We start from the raw sequence: 13,527 nt of genomic DNA on the forward strand, positions 1-13,527 counted from the left end.
TCTCTGAAATAATTTCAACTGCCAATTACTTTTTTTTCCCCCAAGAATTTAAAGAGTATCCTATTAATGAGTTGTTCTCCCCCTCCTTCTCACAACCCGTTTCATCACATTCTGCTGGTGATGACAGAAATCCCTTCATTTCCCAATATTTTTTTTAAACAATATGAACTGGAACGCCGCCCCCCTTCGGAATTCAGTCCCTGGACTCCGCCCCCCCGCGTTACCCCCCATTTCCAGCCCTGTATATGAATATATATATATATGTAGTCTGCTTCAGTGTTCTAATGCTCTATGTGATTCTGTTCATCCCCATTGTTCTATAAATGAAATGTTGAAGTAACTGAGATTGTCTGGTCTGCATAGGACATTAAGGAAAGTGATTGGCATGATGTTGCAAACTTCATAATGTTTAAAGGTTACACTGAAAAGCATGATTCATTAAAATGATGTGCTTATGTCTTCCATAAATATTTAAGCATTAAATAACAAAAACTTTTAAAATGTGATTTTTTTATTCAATGTCTTTAAAATTATTTACACCAGAAAAGTACATATATATATAATATATTGTCCTTTACAATGAGCACAAGAATAAAAATCAGCCATTCTGTGCCATGAGGTAAGTTAACAATTCAGGAGAATAAGTCTTTTTAAACTTCCTAATAATACTCTTCTGTTACATCACCAGATCAGCGCCAAGCTGAGGTTTTAATACAACATTAAATCCGTCCTGTGTGCTTCAAACATTTCTAACTTTGCTTGTTTGGTAAACCATGCATGCTCGAGTCTTCATTCTTCTCAGAGTGACAGCAGCCTCATTCCCGCCTCACTCCCCGTGCTCCAATGGCAGTGACGTGACACACTTCTACATCAGCCCCGAGCTTACGCAGCTCGTCCAGCCAGATCTGTTGCTTCTGTGACAGACGGTCATTAGGACCCTTCACTTCCACCAGCTAGAAGAACACAACTCAAATAAGCAATGTTTTCAAGCATTTCCGTTGTTCCGTAACACCGTAATCGTATTAAATCGGTTACATAAGTTACTTTGTGGAGTATTTAAAAGTTGAAGACACAGTGAAATTCCTAACTAGCAAGCTACGTCTCTGACTCACCTTGTACTTCTTGTTGGACATGCTCCAGACTACCAGATCTGGAAGTCCTCCTCTGCAGTGCCTGTAGTCCTTTGCCATTCTGAGGACCACACCGCTTAAGAAGTGGCCACCCAAACACTCTACTAGACTCTAAAACCAGACGAAGAAAATTTTGTACAAAGTGCCTTAAGTAAATTAAGTACAATGTGCTTGTTCACGGTAGTGAACAATCTGGCACACGCAGTATAATCAGTTCATATTTTAATGATGTCGAATGAAAATGTTAAAGTCACCATAAAATTAAAACTGATAATCCTTGTTTTTTTATGGAATATTGCATTATTATCATCATTATTTTTTTTTAATTCATGTGCTCTCGTAATCTTTAATCAATATAACTTCCCTTCCCACCTGCAGAAATTTCTCTTCTCTGATGACGTTTACTGGCACGAGAAAGGGACAACCTGTCACTCACACGAGATCGTAGCTAAAGCAAATGACAGATCCAATAAATTCCCCGTGGGCAAAATCAATACATTTCTTCTTGTTCAAGAAGTTTCACTCAGATATGCATATTACAATAGGGAAGAAAAGACTATTGCAACTTCAGTTTCATGCTGACTCTAAATGTTCAAATACACTAAGAGAAGTATGCTTGTCTAAGAAAAAAATTAAACAATGTAAGTTTTATAGTAACACTAAGTAACTTTTGGCTCTCTAGTAGTAAAAAATAGATGATGCTTTACAATTAACTCTTCAATTTATCTCCTTGTCACTTTTACAATCACTCAGTTCTCTTTTTGCCAGCAGACTCTCCCCTGATCGGTGTTTTTTTTTTTTTTTTATCGGAGGTTTGAGATTTTTGCTTCATGTCAACCTTTCTCACTCGTTGTGACAACTAACCTACGCCACTCCCACACCATACACTCGTCAAAGTAGCCGGAGCACCTTTTCTCTTTGTACCAATATGACAAGATAAGCATGGGCGAGGGATGCAAGTACGCAATTTCCCATGTAAACCATTCCAACAGGTCTAAAATATAAACACTAATAATAAGCTTACCATAGTGAATCAGGGTAAGACAAAAACATGTTTTGGAAAAAGGATTGATCATGCATTGACTCATTATTTTAAATTTGTTACATAGTGTACCTTTAATTAAAGGGATACTCCACTTTTTTTGGAAATAGGCTCATTTTACAACTCCCCTAGAGTTAAACAGTTGAGTTTTACCGTTTTCGAATCCATTCAGCCGATCTCCGGGTCTGGGGGTCCCACTTTTAGCATAGCTTAGCATAATGAATTGAACCGGACAAGACCATTAGCATCTCTCTCAAAAAAATGAACAAAGAGTTTCGATATTTTTCCTATTTAAAACTTGACTCTTCTGTAGTTACATCGTGTACTAAGACCGACAGAAAATGAAAAGTTGCGATTTTCTAGGCTTTCGATCAAGAAACTTTGCTGCCGTACCATGGGTGAAGCAGGCGTAATGATATGACGCAGCGCATGCCGCCTGATAATAGGCTACTGAGCTGGGGACTATTATCAGGTGCTGCATCATATCATTACGCCTGCTTCACCCATGGTACTGCAGCAAAGTTTCTTGATTATTACGCAGGAATGAGAGTATAGTTCCTAGCCATATCAGCCTAGAAAATCGCAACTTTTCATTTTCCGTCGGTCTTAGTACACGATGTAACTACAGAAGAGTCAAGTTTTAAATAGGAAAAATATCGAAACTCTTTGTTCATTTTTTTGAGAGAGATGCTAATGGTCTTGTCCGGTTCAATTCATTATGCTAAGCTATGCTAAAAGTGGGACCCCCAGACCCGGAGATCGGCTGAATGGATTCGAAAACGGTAAAACTCAACTGTTTAACTCTGGGGGAGTTGTAAAATGAGCCTATTTCCAAAAAAAGTGGAGTATCCCTTTAATGACGTTAAAGACACTTTGAGTGACGGACCACTAGTAGAAAAATGAATGGGAGCAATTGCAAAACTCAATGTGGCAGCAATAGAAAAAGAGCCAATTGTCTTTTAGATTGAGATGCTGTCTGTTTTTTTTACTCTAAAACACAATTGAACATTAACTTGATTTTATTGCTCATTTGAAATATGGGTTTAGTAACTAAATATGGGTAACACTTTAGTTTAGGGTCCATTTCTCACTATTGACTACTTGCTTATCAGCATATTACTAGGATATTGGCTGTTAATTAGTACTTATAAAGCACATATTCTGCATGACCATATTCTACATCCCTAAACGTAACAACTACTTATTAATAAGCAGTAATTAGGAGTTTATTGAGGCAAAAGTCATAGTTAATAGTTAGTTAATAGTGAGAATTGGATCCTAATCTAAAGTGTGACCGAAATATGTTAATCTTTGCAAAAAGGTTCCCCATTCAAGTAGACCGGAGCTGCCGGAAAGCTATTACCAAGATGGTATGTAAGAACGAACATGGCGTAAAGAATCTGTGATTACCTGTGCCTGCTGAAGAGAGGAGAAGCGCTCCCAGTTTATCAGCGCACACACTCTCCCCTCTTGTGCGGTCCACACATCAGCGAGCAGCTCCTGCAGCGTCTCTGCAGACGCCTCGCGCAACATCTCAGCGCGAGCCTCGATGGCTTCCCGCCGGTTACCATAGAAACAATCAGTGTGCAAATCTAAAGGACAAGTCTGGGAAAGGGCATAGAGTCATTGATCACTGATCTCTTGGGGTGGTATGACCTGACAATAAAGCGAGACCCTGAACGAGTAAAGCACACAGCATTCCTTCCTTAATTATTCTGTACCTGGTATGGGTTTCGGAAGACATCAGGAACCCCGTCGATAAAGATGATGTCCCACATGAGGAGTCCAAACAGAGTGGAAAATGTAGAGCCTTCTCCGTGAATACCTTAAAATGGGAAAACAGATTACAGCAACATAAAGAATGCAGAATGTATGCGCTAGTGCAGGGTTTCCCAAACTCGTGGTCGTGTGGCAACTGAAGGGGGTTTGTGAGTTGATTTAAAGCTAATAATTCATCATACAAATGTAAAATGAATAATTTAAAAATAAAAACAAAAAAGATTTCAAAATTGTATTGGCTTAATTGCACGTAACCAGTGGTTAAATTGGGCCGGGGCTCTCCGGGGCTCAGCCCCGGCACATAAGCCTGCTCGTTTGCAGTCAGTTGCCTACTGGAAATTATGTCACATAAAATTTGATGAAAGTGACGCTTTTGAAAACATATTTCTGATTATAAATGAACGATTTTGAAATGGCATGTCTATTTTGTCTCGGCGGAGCTGAGATGAGAACAATCGGAACACGCCCGTACTCTTGTTCAGCTGCTTAATCTCGTTGTCAGTCGACCATGATCGCGCACCGCTCGCGCATGCCATGCGCATCTACAGATAAACTACTACTCAGAACTCCGACATGGATAAATGTACGCAGCAATAATGAATGTTCCTGGGAGATCCGTAGTTGTGCGGGATGTGGAAGCGCGCAAAAGTTCCAGAACCTTCTACTGCCTTAAAAAAAAAAAAAAACCTAGCTGCTGACCGCCGCTGCAGCAACAGATCAGTTTTGTCAAGTTCAGCACAACGTTGGTTGTACAAAAAGTGCCCTGGCCTTGAATGACAAGGTAAGGAAAAATGTTTGGCACATTGTGGGTCACTATCATAACAAGGTAATACAATGTGTAATCAAGCGTTTTTTATTTAATATGAGGGAAATAGGCTACACATGCCGTGGACGTGACACAAAAAAATCTTTAACTTTTAGGTGGCAAAATATGTTTTTGTAATTCTGTGAATTACACTGCAAACCAAAGCAATACTACCCACCGGATGAAGAAGGGTTGGCTCTTCACAGAACATAACATATTCATTTTATTTTATTTTATTTTTCATGTTCGCATTTATGAGGAAAAAACAATGTTACGGACGGGACCGCTCTGAAAGCGGCACTAAAAGACTGTTTAAAACTTTCACTGAGACCTCAAACAGAAAGCACAAAGCCTTTCTTTAAAATGAATTTCGTTTTGTATTAATTGTATCTTAATTTTAATCAATGTTTCATCAAACAATTGCCTGTAATAAACAAGAAGTAAAAATAGTATATAGACAATAGATAATCACGACACGGACGCGCCGGCGAGTGAACTGGACTCTCGTCTCATAAATGAACCGAAACTCAGCGTATAAGGGAGCTATACTTGCCTGACAGACCTGATAAATATATCTATAGAAAGCTTGGAAGGTCTTCTTTTAAACAGAACAATGCAAAACAAAAGAAAACAGACCGCTGCTTGAGTAGCCTAATCCGTATGAAATGTGCATTTCTCTCTGGCGAGTTCACTACTGCGAAGATTGCGAGGATAGCATCGTCAACTTCATCTATGCAGGGCACTGACACAGAAAACTCTTGTTTATTAATAAACAATTAAAATGTCTCCTTGCTATAATATTTTACATATTAATCATTACTTTTACCGGTTCTTTGTGACAACTTTTAGGTGCTTTATTGGCAGCGCCGCCCTCACATGTTACATGAACGCGTCACCACCGCATCAGCACCGAAAACAGGACATTTTTTTCAATCCCTGTTTTGGCAGGGGGAAAACTGATCAGAAAATGTAACGAAACGTTGTAGAAATGTAGTGGAGTAGAAAGTATAATAATTGCTGCAAAATGTAACGAAGTAAAAGTCAAAAGTATGCACTATTGATTCTACTTAAGTAAAGTAGGCCTACAGAAACTTAGTATTTGTACTTCGTTACTTCCACCACTGCTGATTAACAGTAATGTAAATGCTAAATGTCCTAATACCTGTTGATACTACAACAATGCAAATATGCTCTTAACCTTGCAGTTTTTCACATATCATGTAAGACTCAATTTCTCCATTTCTTTGCACAAAACTCTCCAGAAAATGCCATTTAATAGTTTATTTTTCAAAAAAATTCACGGGGGGGCATACCCCCGGACCCCCCTAGGGAGAGCCCCCCCACATAATAAATCACAATTTAACCCCTGCACGTAACCATTATCCGGCATCAGAGAACCGTGAACATGCAAACGTGTAAAATCTCAGGCAGTATTTTAAGCAAATATTTTAGATCAAAGGGGTTAGGCTGACAAAAATTGTTTGGGAATCCTTGTATTTGCTAGCTTTAATTACAAATTTGAATGATTTTATGAAAATATATTTGATTCTTCTTAGCAAATGATTCTGAAACAATATATTTTTTAAAACACCAAAAAAATAATGTACTTTACACGCAATTACAATGAATGAGGACTGGAGCTTTCAAGCTTTTAAGGATCATAAAAGAGGTCTTTATCATTTATATTTGAATGCTTCTGAAGTCATATATTGCTTTTAAAGAGAGAAACAGACTGAAATTTAAACAATTTTCAGTGTAAATCTGTACATGACGTAATTAGCGATGTCAAATTTGTTTCAATGAAGTCAAATCTTTTCAATGAATCACCTGATCTGGTTCAGAACCACTCTGAATGTTTCAGACATCTGTACATCTCTGATGCACTAAGGAGAGCTAGGCTTGTAAAGTAGATGTCAAGATTTCATCTTCTGCCTCATTTATAACTGCAGGCTACATTCTTCAAAATTTCTCATTTTTTGTTCCACAGAAAAAAAGAATGTCATTTCTGAGGTTTGAAAATGACAATGAGGCTATGTAGATGATAACAGAACTTTAATTTCTGAGTGAATTATCCTTTAACTTCCTTCATCTTGATTGTGCACAAACAAAATGTGATGCCAGACCTTGATCAAATCCAAGTGTTCTGTAGTGTTCCAGAGCCAGTTCCTCAACAGAACACATGACCATAGTCCCTCGTCCCTCTCTGGAACCTTGCTCATTGGCTGCTCTAAGGAACACTGACTTGCCCATTCCACCCTCGTGAGGAAAGAGCTGGCCTCGAATTGTGACCTGTTAAAACACAGTTGTAAACTGTAAGTCAGTGTTGCTTTTAAAAAGATACAACTTTAGTATTTAGTCATTCTGACCACAAAATATATACAGTGAATAACACTATATTATAATCAAAAATAAGGAAGAAATGGAGACTCACATGAGTGACATCCTGTACGTGCACAGTGGGCAGATCTCGTAGCAGCAGACGGTACTTCTTCAAGCTAGCAGATTCCTTCATTCGGGAAGCTCGCTGATGAAGTGACAATTTGTGGCCTGTTCGGACCAGAGGGTCATTCAGTCCATCCCGAATAGCACAGATGGCCTGGATACAAAAGGTGTCAAATTCATTCAGTCCTTTAAAAGAACATTTATGTATCCCATATACAAGTAGCATTAAAACAATATCTCTGTTTAGATTTATCTACAATCGAATAAGGTACCTGCTCATGTTGTTTAAGATGTTGCTGGAGATTGAGAGCAAGTCTGTCCCACCAGCGCCCCCTACTGGTTACACAATACACTGACTGGGACAGAAGATTCCTAAGCTCCTCCACAGATTCCTACAATGCAGAAACGCAAAGATAAATAATTGAATTAATGAACCCGTGTAAAATCAATATAAAGAATAAAGTGTTTACAATGGCATAATTCATTCCATGTATTATCCACCCACATCATAGCGGCGAAGTCTTTGTGAAATCTCAACTCCTCGGGACAGTATACGGGTGTAGGTCCAGCCCACAGTGAAACACCGCAGAAAAACAGGCAGTTGTTCTTGATGACTGCGCACATATTGAAACTCAATCCATCTTATAACAGCAAGCAAATTAAATGAAAGTTGCAATTTCTTTTTCAAACCTTATGTCACAGGAGTCTTTAATCTCCTGCCAAGTGGCCTTTGCTGTAGTATAGAGGTCATGGGCGTCCTCCCAACTGCCTGTCTGCATTGCAGCAATCACTTCCTGCAGTGTACGCATCGCAGTTTCGTACCTGTACAGAAGAATATGCACAGAATCAAACATTTTAGAATAATAACAGAGTTATTATATACCAAAATATACCAGTAAATTATGTTTAAATATTTTATTAATTAATTTATATATATATATATATACACACACACATCCTGGTAGTATCTGTTCCTATAATTTATGCTTGTTTAATTTATTAATACATGTTTGTGTTACAAAATAGATTTTTTTAATTACTATACATAATTGTCATAAAAAAAAAAAAAAAAATCACAATTAAAAAATCATAATGGTCCTGAAATAGACAAATAGGATCTTTTTCTTTTCTTCTGATTTTGGAGTAAGATTACCACTTGATCAAAGTTTTGTTAAAAAATAAATATAACACTGACCTGATGAGGTCATCCCTGTCCTGAAACAGTCTGGCTGAGCGATGTACAGTGTACTCTGGGAAAGCTAGACGGCCAGAATTGACCAGCAGAATGGTGTAGAGCTGCCCCTGACCTCCAGCGGCCGTCTCCTCCTCCTCCAAAGAGTCTGTGAGGGAGAACAGGAGCAGGATGCGGGAGAACACAGCGCGGGACCTGCGGCACAGACGCACACAGGAACCTGCAGCCTGCTTGGCCCTGAAAAAGACAAGCTTTACTCGTAACAGGACATCTGTTTTGTACAGTTTACATTATACACTCGTGTTAAAAAAATCAGGGTCGGTAAGATTGTTAAATTAGGCCTACGATTTTTAAATTATGCTGTTTTTACTGTATTTTTGATCAAATAAATGCAGCCTTGTTTTTTTTTTAAATAAAAAATACAGTAAAAACAGCAATATTGTGAAATATTATTACAATATAAATTAACTCTTTTCTGTTTTAATATATTTTAAAATGTAATTTATTCCTGTGGTGCAAAGCTGAATTTTCAGCATCATTACTCCAGTCTTCAGTGTCACATGATCCTTCAGAAATCAGTGTAATATGTTGTTTTTGGTGCTCAAGAAACTTTTTTTAATTATTATCAATGTTGAAAACAGTGCTGCTTATATATATATATATAGTACAGGCCAAAAATTTGGAAACATTACTATTTTTAATGTTTTTGAAAGAAGTTTCTTCTGCTCATCAAGCCTGCATTTATTTGATCAAAAATACAGAAAAAAAAGGTAATATTGTGATATATTAGTACAATTTTAAATTATTGGTTTTCAATTTATTATACTTTAAATTATCATTTATTTCTGTGATGCAAAGCTGAATTTTCAGGATCATTACTCCAGTCTATCACATGATCCATTCTAATATGATGATTCATTATCAAAGTTGGAAACAGTTCTGCTGCTTAATATTTTTTCATAACCTGTGATACTTTTTTAGGATACTTTGATGAATAAAAAGTAAAAAAAAAGAAGCAAATGTTTTAAAAATAGAAATCTTTTGTAACAACAATATACACTAGCCTACTGGGCAGTAATTTTTCTTTTTTTTCTTTTTTTGAAATAAATCAATACTTTTATTCAGCAAGGATGTGTTAAATTGATAAAAAGTGATAGTAAAGAAGATTTATATTATTAGAAAATATTTTTTTTATTTTGAATAAATGCAGTTCTTTTTAACGTTTTATTCATCAAATATATTAGGCAGCAGAACTGTTTCCAACACTCATAATAAATCAGAATATTAGAATGATTTCTAAAGGATCATGTGATAGACTGGATGTCACATGTGACACTGAAGACTGGAGTAATGATCCTGAAAATTCAGCTTTGCATCACAGAAATAAATGATAATTTAAAGTATAATAAATTGAAAACCAATTATTTTAAATTGTAATAATATATCACAATATTAAAAAAAAAATTCTGTATTTTTGATCAAATAAATGCAGGCTTGATGAGCAGAAGAAACTTCTTTCAAAAACATTAAAAAATAGTAATGTTTCCAAACTTTTGGCCTGTACTGTATATATATCTGTTTTTTAAAACTGTGATTTTTTTTCAGGATTTTCTTGGATGAGTGGAAAGTAAAAAAAGACAGCATTTATTTGAAATAGAAATTTGAAATGTCTTGTAATGACGTAAAAGTCTTCACTGTCACTTTTGATCAATTTAATGTGTGCTTGCTGAATAAAAGTATTAATTTCTTTAAAAACAATCTAACTGACCTAAAAAATTTTAAAGGCACTGTATAAATCAGTGTCTGCTAAACACATCTTTTTAATTTAATGTCTATGACATTACCTAATACCATAACCTTTGGCCAACATCACTTACTGGGATATAAGTAAGTAAGTAAGTAAGTAAAATTTATTTATAGAGCGCTTTTCACAGATACAATCACAAAGTGCTTTACAAAGTGCAATCATAATAAAACGTACAATTATACAATTTAAATTAAAAGGTAATGAAACCCAGTCAATATAAGTACAGATGCTGCATGTATCTTGAACATCTCACCTCTTGAGAATGACTGCAGACGTGTTGTTTTGACTAACAAAGAGCGAACGCTGTTTCCCCAGCTGGAGCAGCCCTTCTACCAACTGCTGTTTCTGAGTCCCATTCCCTCCACGGCCAAGGTGAAATGTTTTGGCCAGGTTTCTGAGCTCTGGTGCAGGAAGCAGATCTAACACTTCTTGGATGTCGTGAAGCTCCGATTCTGTCATAGGGAAGAAGTCATGAGCTGCAGTTAAGTATGTTGACTGATATCGGGTTCTAAACTGTTGATAAATCAAAAGGGTCGACAAATCTCACCACTAACCTGACTGTAAGAAGCCACATGCGACCAGTTCTTGAAAAACAGGTCTGAGGTCTGAGCTGATCTCTGTATATTCCACCTTGCTGACCTGAAGCCATTTCAGCTTCCTTTGGAACAGACGGACATAAAGCATCTGACCAGGAACTACAGGAGAGAGAGAGAGGGAGAGAGAGAGATGTCTCTTGTGATCACCAAGGTTTCATTTATTTGATCAAATATACACTAAATACAATAATATTGTGAAATATAATTACTATTTAAAATAAATTATTTCTATCTTAATTTAATTAATGTGGAATTTATTCCTCTGATGCACAGCTGAATTTTCAGCATCATTACGCCAGTCTTCAGTCACATGATCCTTTAGAAAAGATTAAAATATGCTGATTTGGTGCTCAAGAAACATTTCTTATTATTATCAGTGATGAAACAGTTGTGCTGCTTAATATTTTTGTGGATGCATTTTTTTTCAGGTTTCAGGATGATTTTTTTGAAGAAATATAAATCTTTTGTGATAAATCTTGATATTTATTGATCAATTTAATGCATCCTTGCTGAATAAAAGTATCAATTTCTTTAAAAAAAAAAATCATACTGACCATAAGCTTTTTGAATGATAGTGTATGTTACATAACTTCCCTGGAGTGCATTGAGTTTTAAAAGACTATTATTGCACATAAGCACAGAAGTGAGACTTCAAAGTGACTTTGAAGTAGTTCCTCTACCTGAAAGCTGCTGAAAAGTGTGAATTGCTGAGAAGTCATCTTCATTGAAGAGCAGCCTATCATCCTCATTTTCCAACACCGCCTCAAGGACAGTCCGAAAGTTTTGCAGGTAATACGGCCGCCTGGTGTGCTGATGCTCTGAATCCTCATTGGCTTTCTCTACGGCAAGCATTTTGGGTTCATTAGCTGGTGTTGTAGTCTCAATGTCCTCATACATGGTCTTGCTTTTGATTTGACTCTCTGATGATGAAACATCATAGACACTGGACGAGGCATCAGTTTGATCTGACTTGACATTAGTGTCCTGTCTGTTTTCAGTTTTACTTTGAATATATCTACTTTTCTTATGTATGATGGAGGTTTCTGTAGTGTTTGTGTCGTTTTTTGGCACCTCCTCTGACTTCCGCTTCATTGTTCTGGATGAGGATGAACATTTCACTGACTGAACGTCAGCGCTGCTGCTAGATTCTGCCAGAACTGCCACAGATTTCTCAACGTTTTTCACCTGAGGTTGGATTGAAGCTGTTGGTAGCGTGTCATCTGTATCCATGCCATCGGCTTTAGATTCAAAAGTTAAACTCCTCACGTAATTTTCCTTCTGTGAACTGCTCGATTCTGCATTACAGGCCTCTTCTTTTCCAGAGACGTGAGTATTATCCGTCTCAGATTCCCCTGAAAGCCTAAGTGCTCTTCTAGACAGTTTAGAGGATAAACTCCCAAGACCAACTTTTTTAACCGCTTTAGTTTGTACATTTGTTTTGGATGATTCTTGCCTCATCACACAGTTCTTTTTAAAATATGGACTCGTATCAGCATCTTTCTCTCCTGGGCTTTTCTCTTTCCCGCTATTTCGAGTTACTGCAACTTTAGAGGGTGTTTTGGTTATTTTCTCCTGCTTGTCATCACTGACAGCCAATGCATCTTCATGATCCTCTCCAAGAAACCTCTGGCATTGAGAGTCTATGTGTTCATTAATCTTGTAACGAGGTACAAGTTTGCCACACAGAGGACAGGCCAGTTTACAAGGTGGTGTATTCCTGAAAAATGAAGTTATGGAAGCAGCCCCACCTCCATTGCTTGTTCTCTCTTTGATTGCACTGACTCTCTGGCTATTTTTCTTCGTGACCGAGAGTTTTCTGGCACTGCCTCTATTAGAAGAGCTGCCTTTCCCCATCCGAGACTCCATACCGGTCTGTTCATATGTTATCCCATCAACCAGCTAAACAACAACAGGCTGATTATTTGTTTCTGAACCTGAAAGTACATAAAAGACAAAATAGTCATAGGACAGGGTGACATTCATTAGACATGTCTGGATTATGTAAAGGAAGGCTGCTTCATTACATTCAAAGATTACATTATTTTGCAATTCATTGATTTGTTCGTTTCAGACTCTGCAAGGCTGACACAGAATGCCATGCCACATAAAATAATAAAAATAATAAAACATATTATGAAACGAAAAATAATTTAAAATATAGATTAAGCTATAAATAAAATAAATATTATACAATTATAAATAAATCTGCGAATAACTGTACAGACCATAGGTAAAGACCGGTACAGACCTGTCTTGTGCTGAAGTGAAATGTGAAGCTAGCTGCGAGAATTCATGGCGCCATTTTTTTGTTGTTGTTATTTTTCAAAATAAAAGTCAGCTTCATTGCCGTCTGCTAGCTTTCGTTTGCTACAGCCTGGCAATTTAGTTATATTTTAAAACAAACTTAACTTTTCATCATATTTTCTCTGTTAAAAAGCTGTTATAGCAACGTGCGTTGTATCAAAAAAAAAAAAAAAACTGTGGCAACTTTGTTTGATGTTTGACTGTGTATAGCCTAATTATATTAAAGGAGAATCTTTTTCTTCAAGTAATTTTGAAGGGATAGTTCACCCCAAAAAATGAAAATTCTGCACATAAAAGAAGATATTTTGAGAAATGTATCAGTGTTTTTTTTTTCCGTACAATGGAAGTTCACTGGGCTCCAATTTGTTTGGTATACACATTGTTCTTTAAAGTATAGGCCTATCTCTTTTTGTGTTCTGCAGAAGAAAGT

The 13,527-nt window shown here is 36.8% G+C and overlaps 1 protein-coding gene across 1 annotated transcript; it reads right to left on the reverse strand.

Moving 5' to 3' along the window:
* Positions 1 to 496: 496 nt before the first annotated feature.
* Positions 497 to 13,098, reverse strand: fan1 (FANCD2 and FANCI associated nuclease 1). The gene is made up of 14 exons (XM_084408562.1): positions 13,042 to 13,098; positions 11,474 to 12,727; positions 10,752 to 10,892; positions 10,451 to 10,649; positions 8,394 to 8,627; positions 7,889 to 8,020; positions 7,704 to 7,812; positions 7,471 to 7,590; positions 7,188 to 7,352; positions 6,880 to 7,045; positions 3,894 to 3,997; positions 3,583 to 3,777; positions 1,113 to 1,241; positions 497 to 953 (listed from the first exon to the last, which is right to left on the reverse strand). The coding sequence occupies exons 2-14, from the start codon at positions 12,657 to 12,659 to the stop codon at positions 816 to 818; spliced, it is 3,018 nt and encodes a 1,005-aa protein (XP_084264688.1). The 5' UTR covers positions 12,660 to 12,727; positions 13,042 to 13,098; the 3' UTR covers positions 497 to 815.
* Positions 13,099 to 13,527: the final 429 nt, after the last annotated feature.

The sequence above is a fragment of the Rutilus rutilus genome (assembly GCF_951802725.1).
Source record: "Rutilus rutilus genome assembly, chromosome: 5".
Lineage (NCBI taxonomy): Eukaryota > Metazoa > Chordata > Actinopteri > Cypriniformes > Leuciscidae > Rutilus > Rutilus rutilus.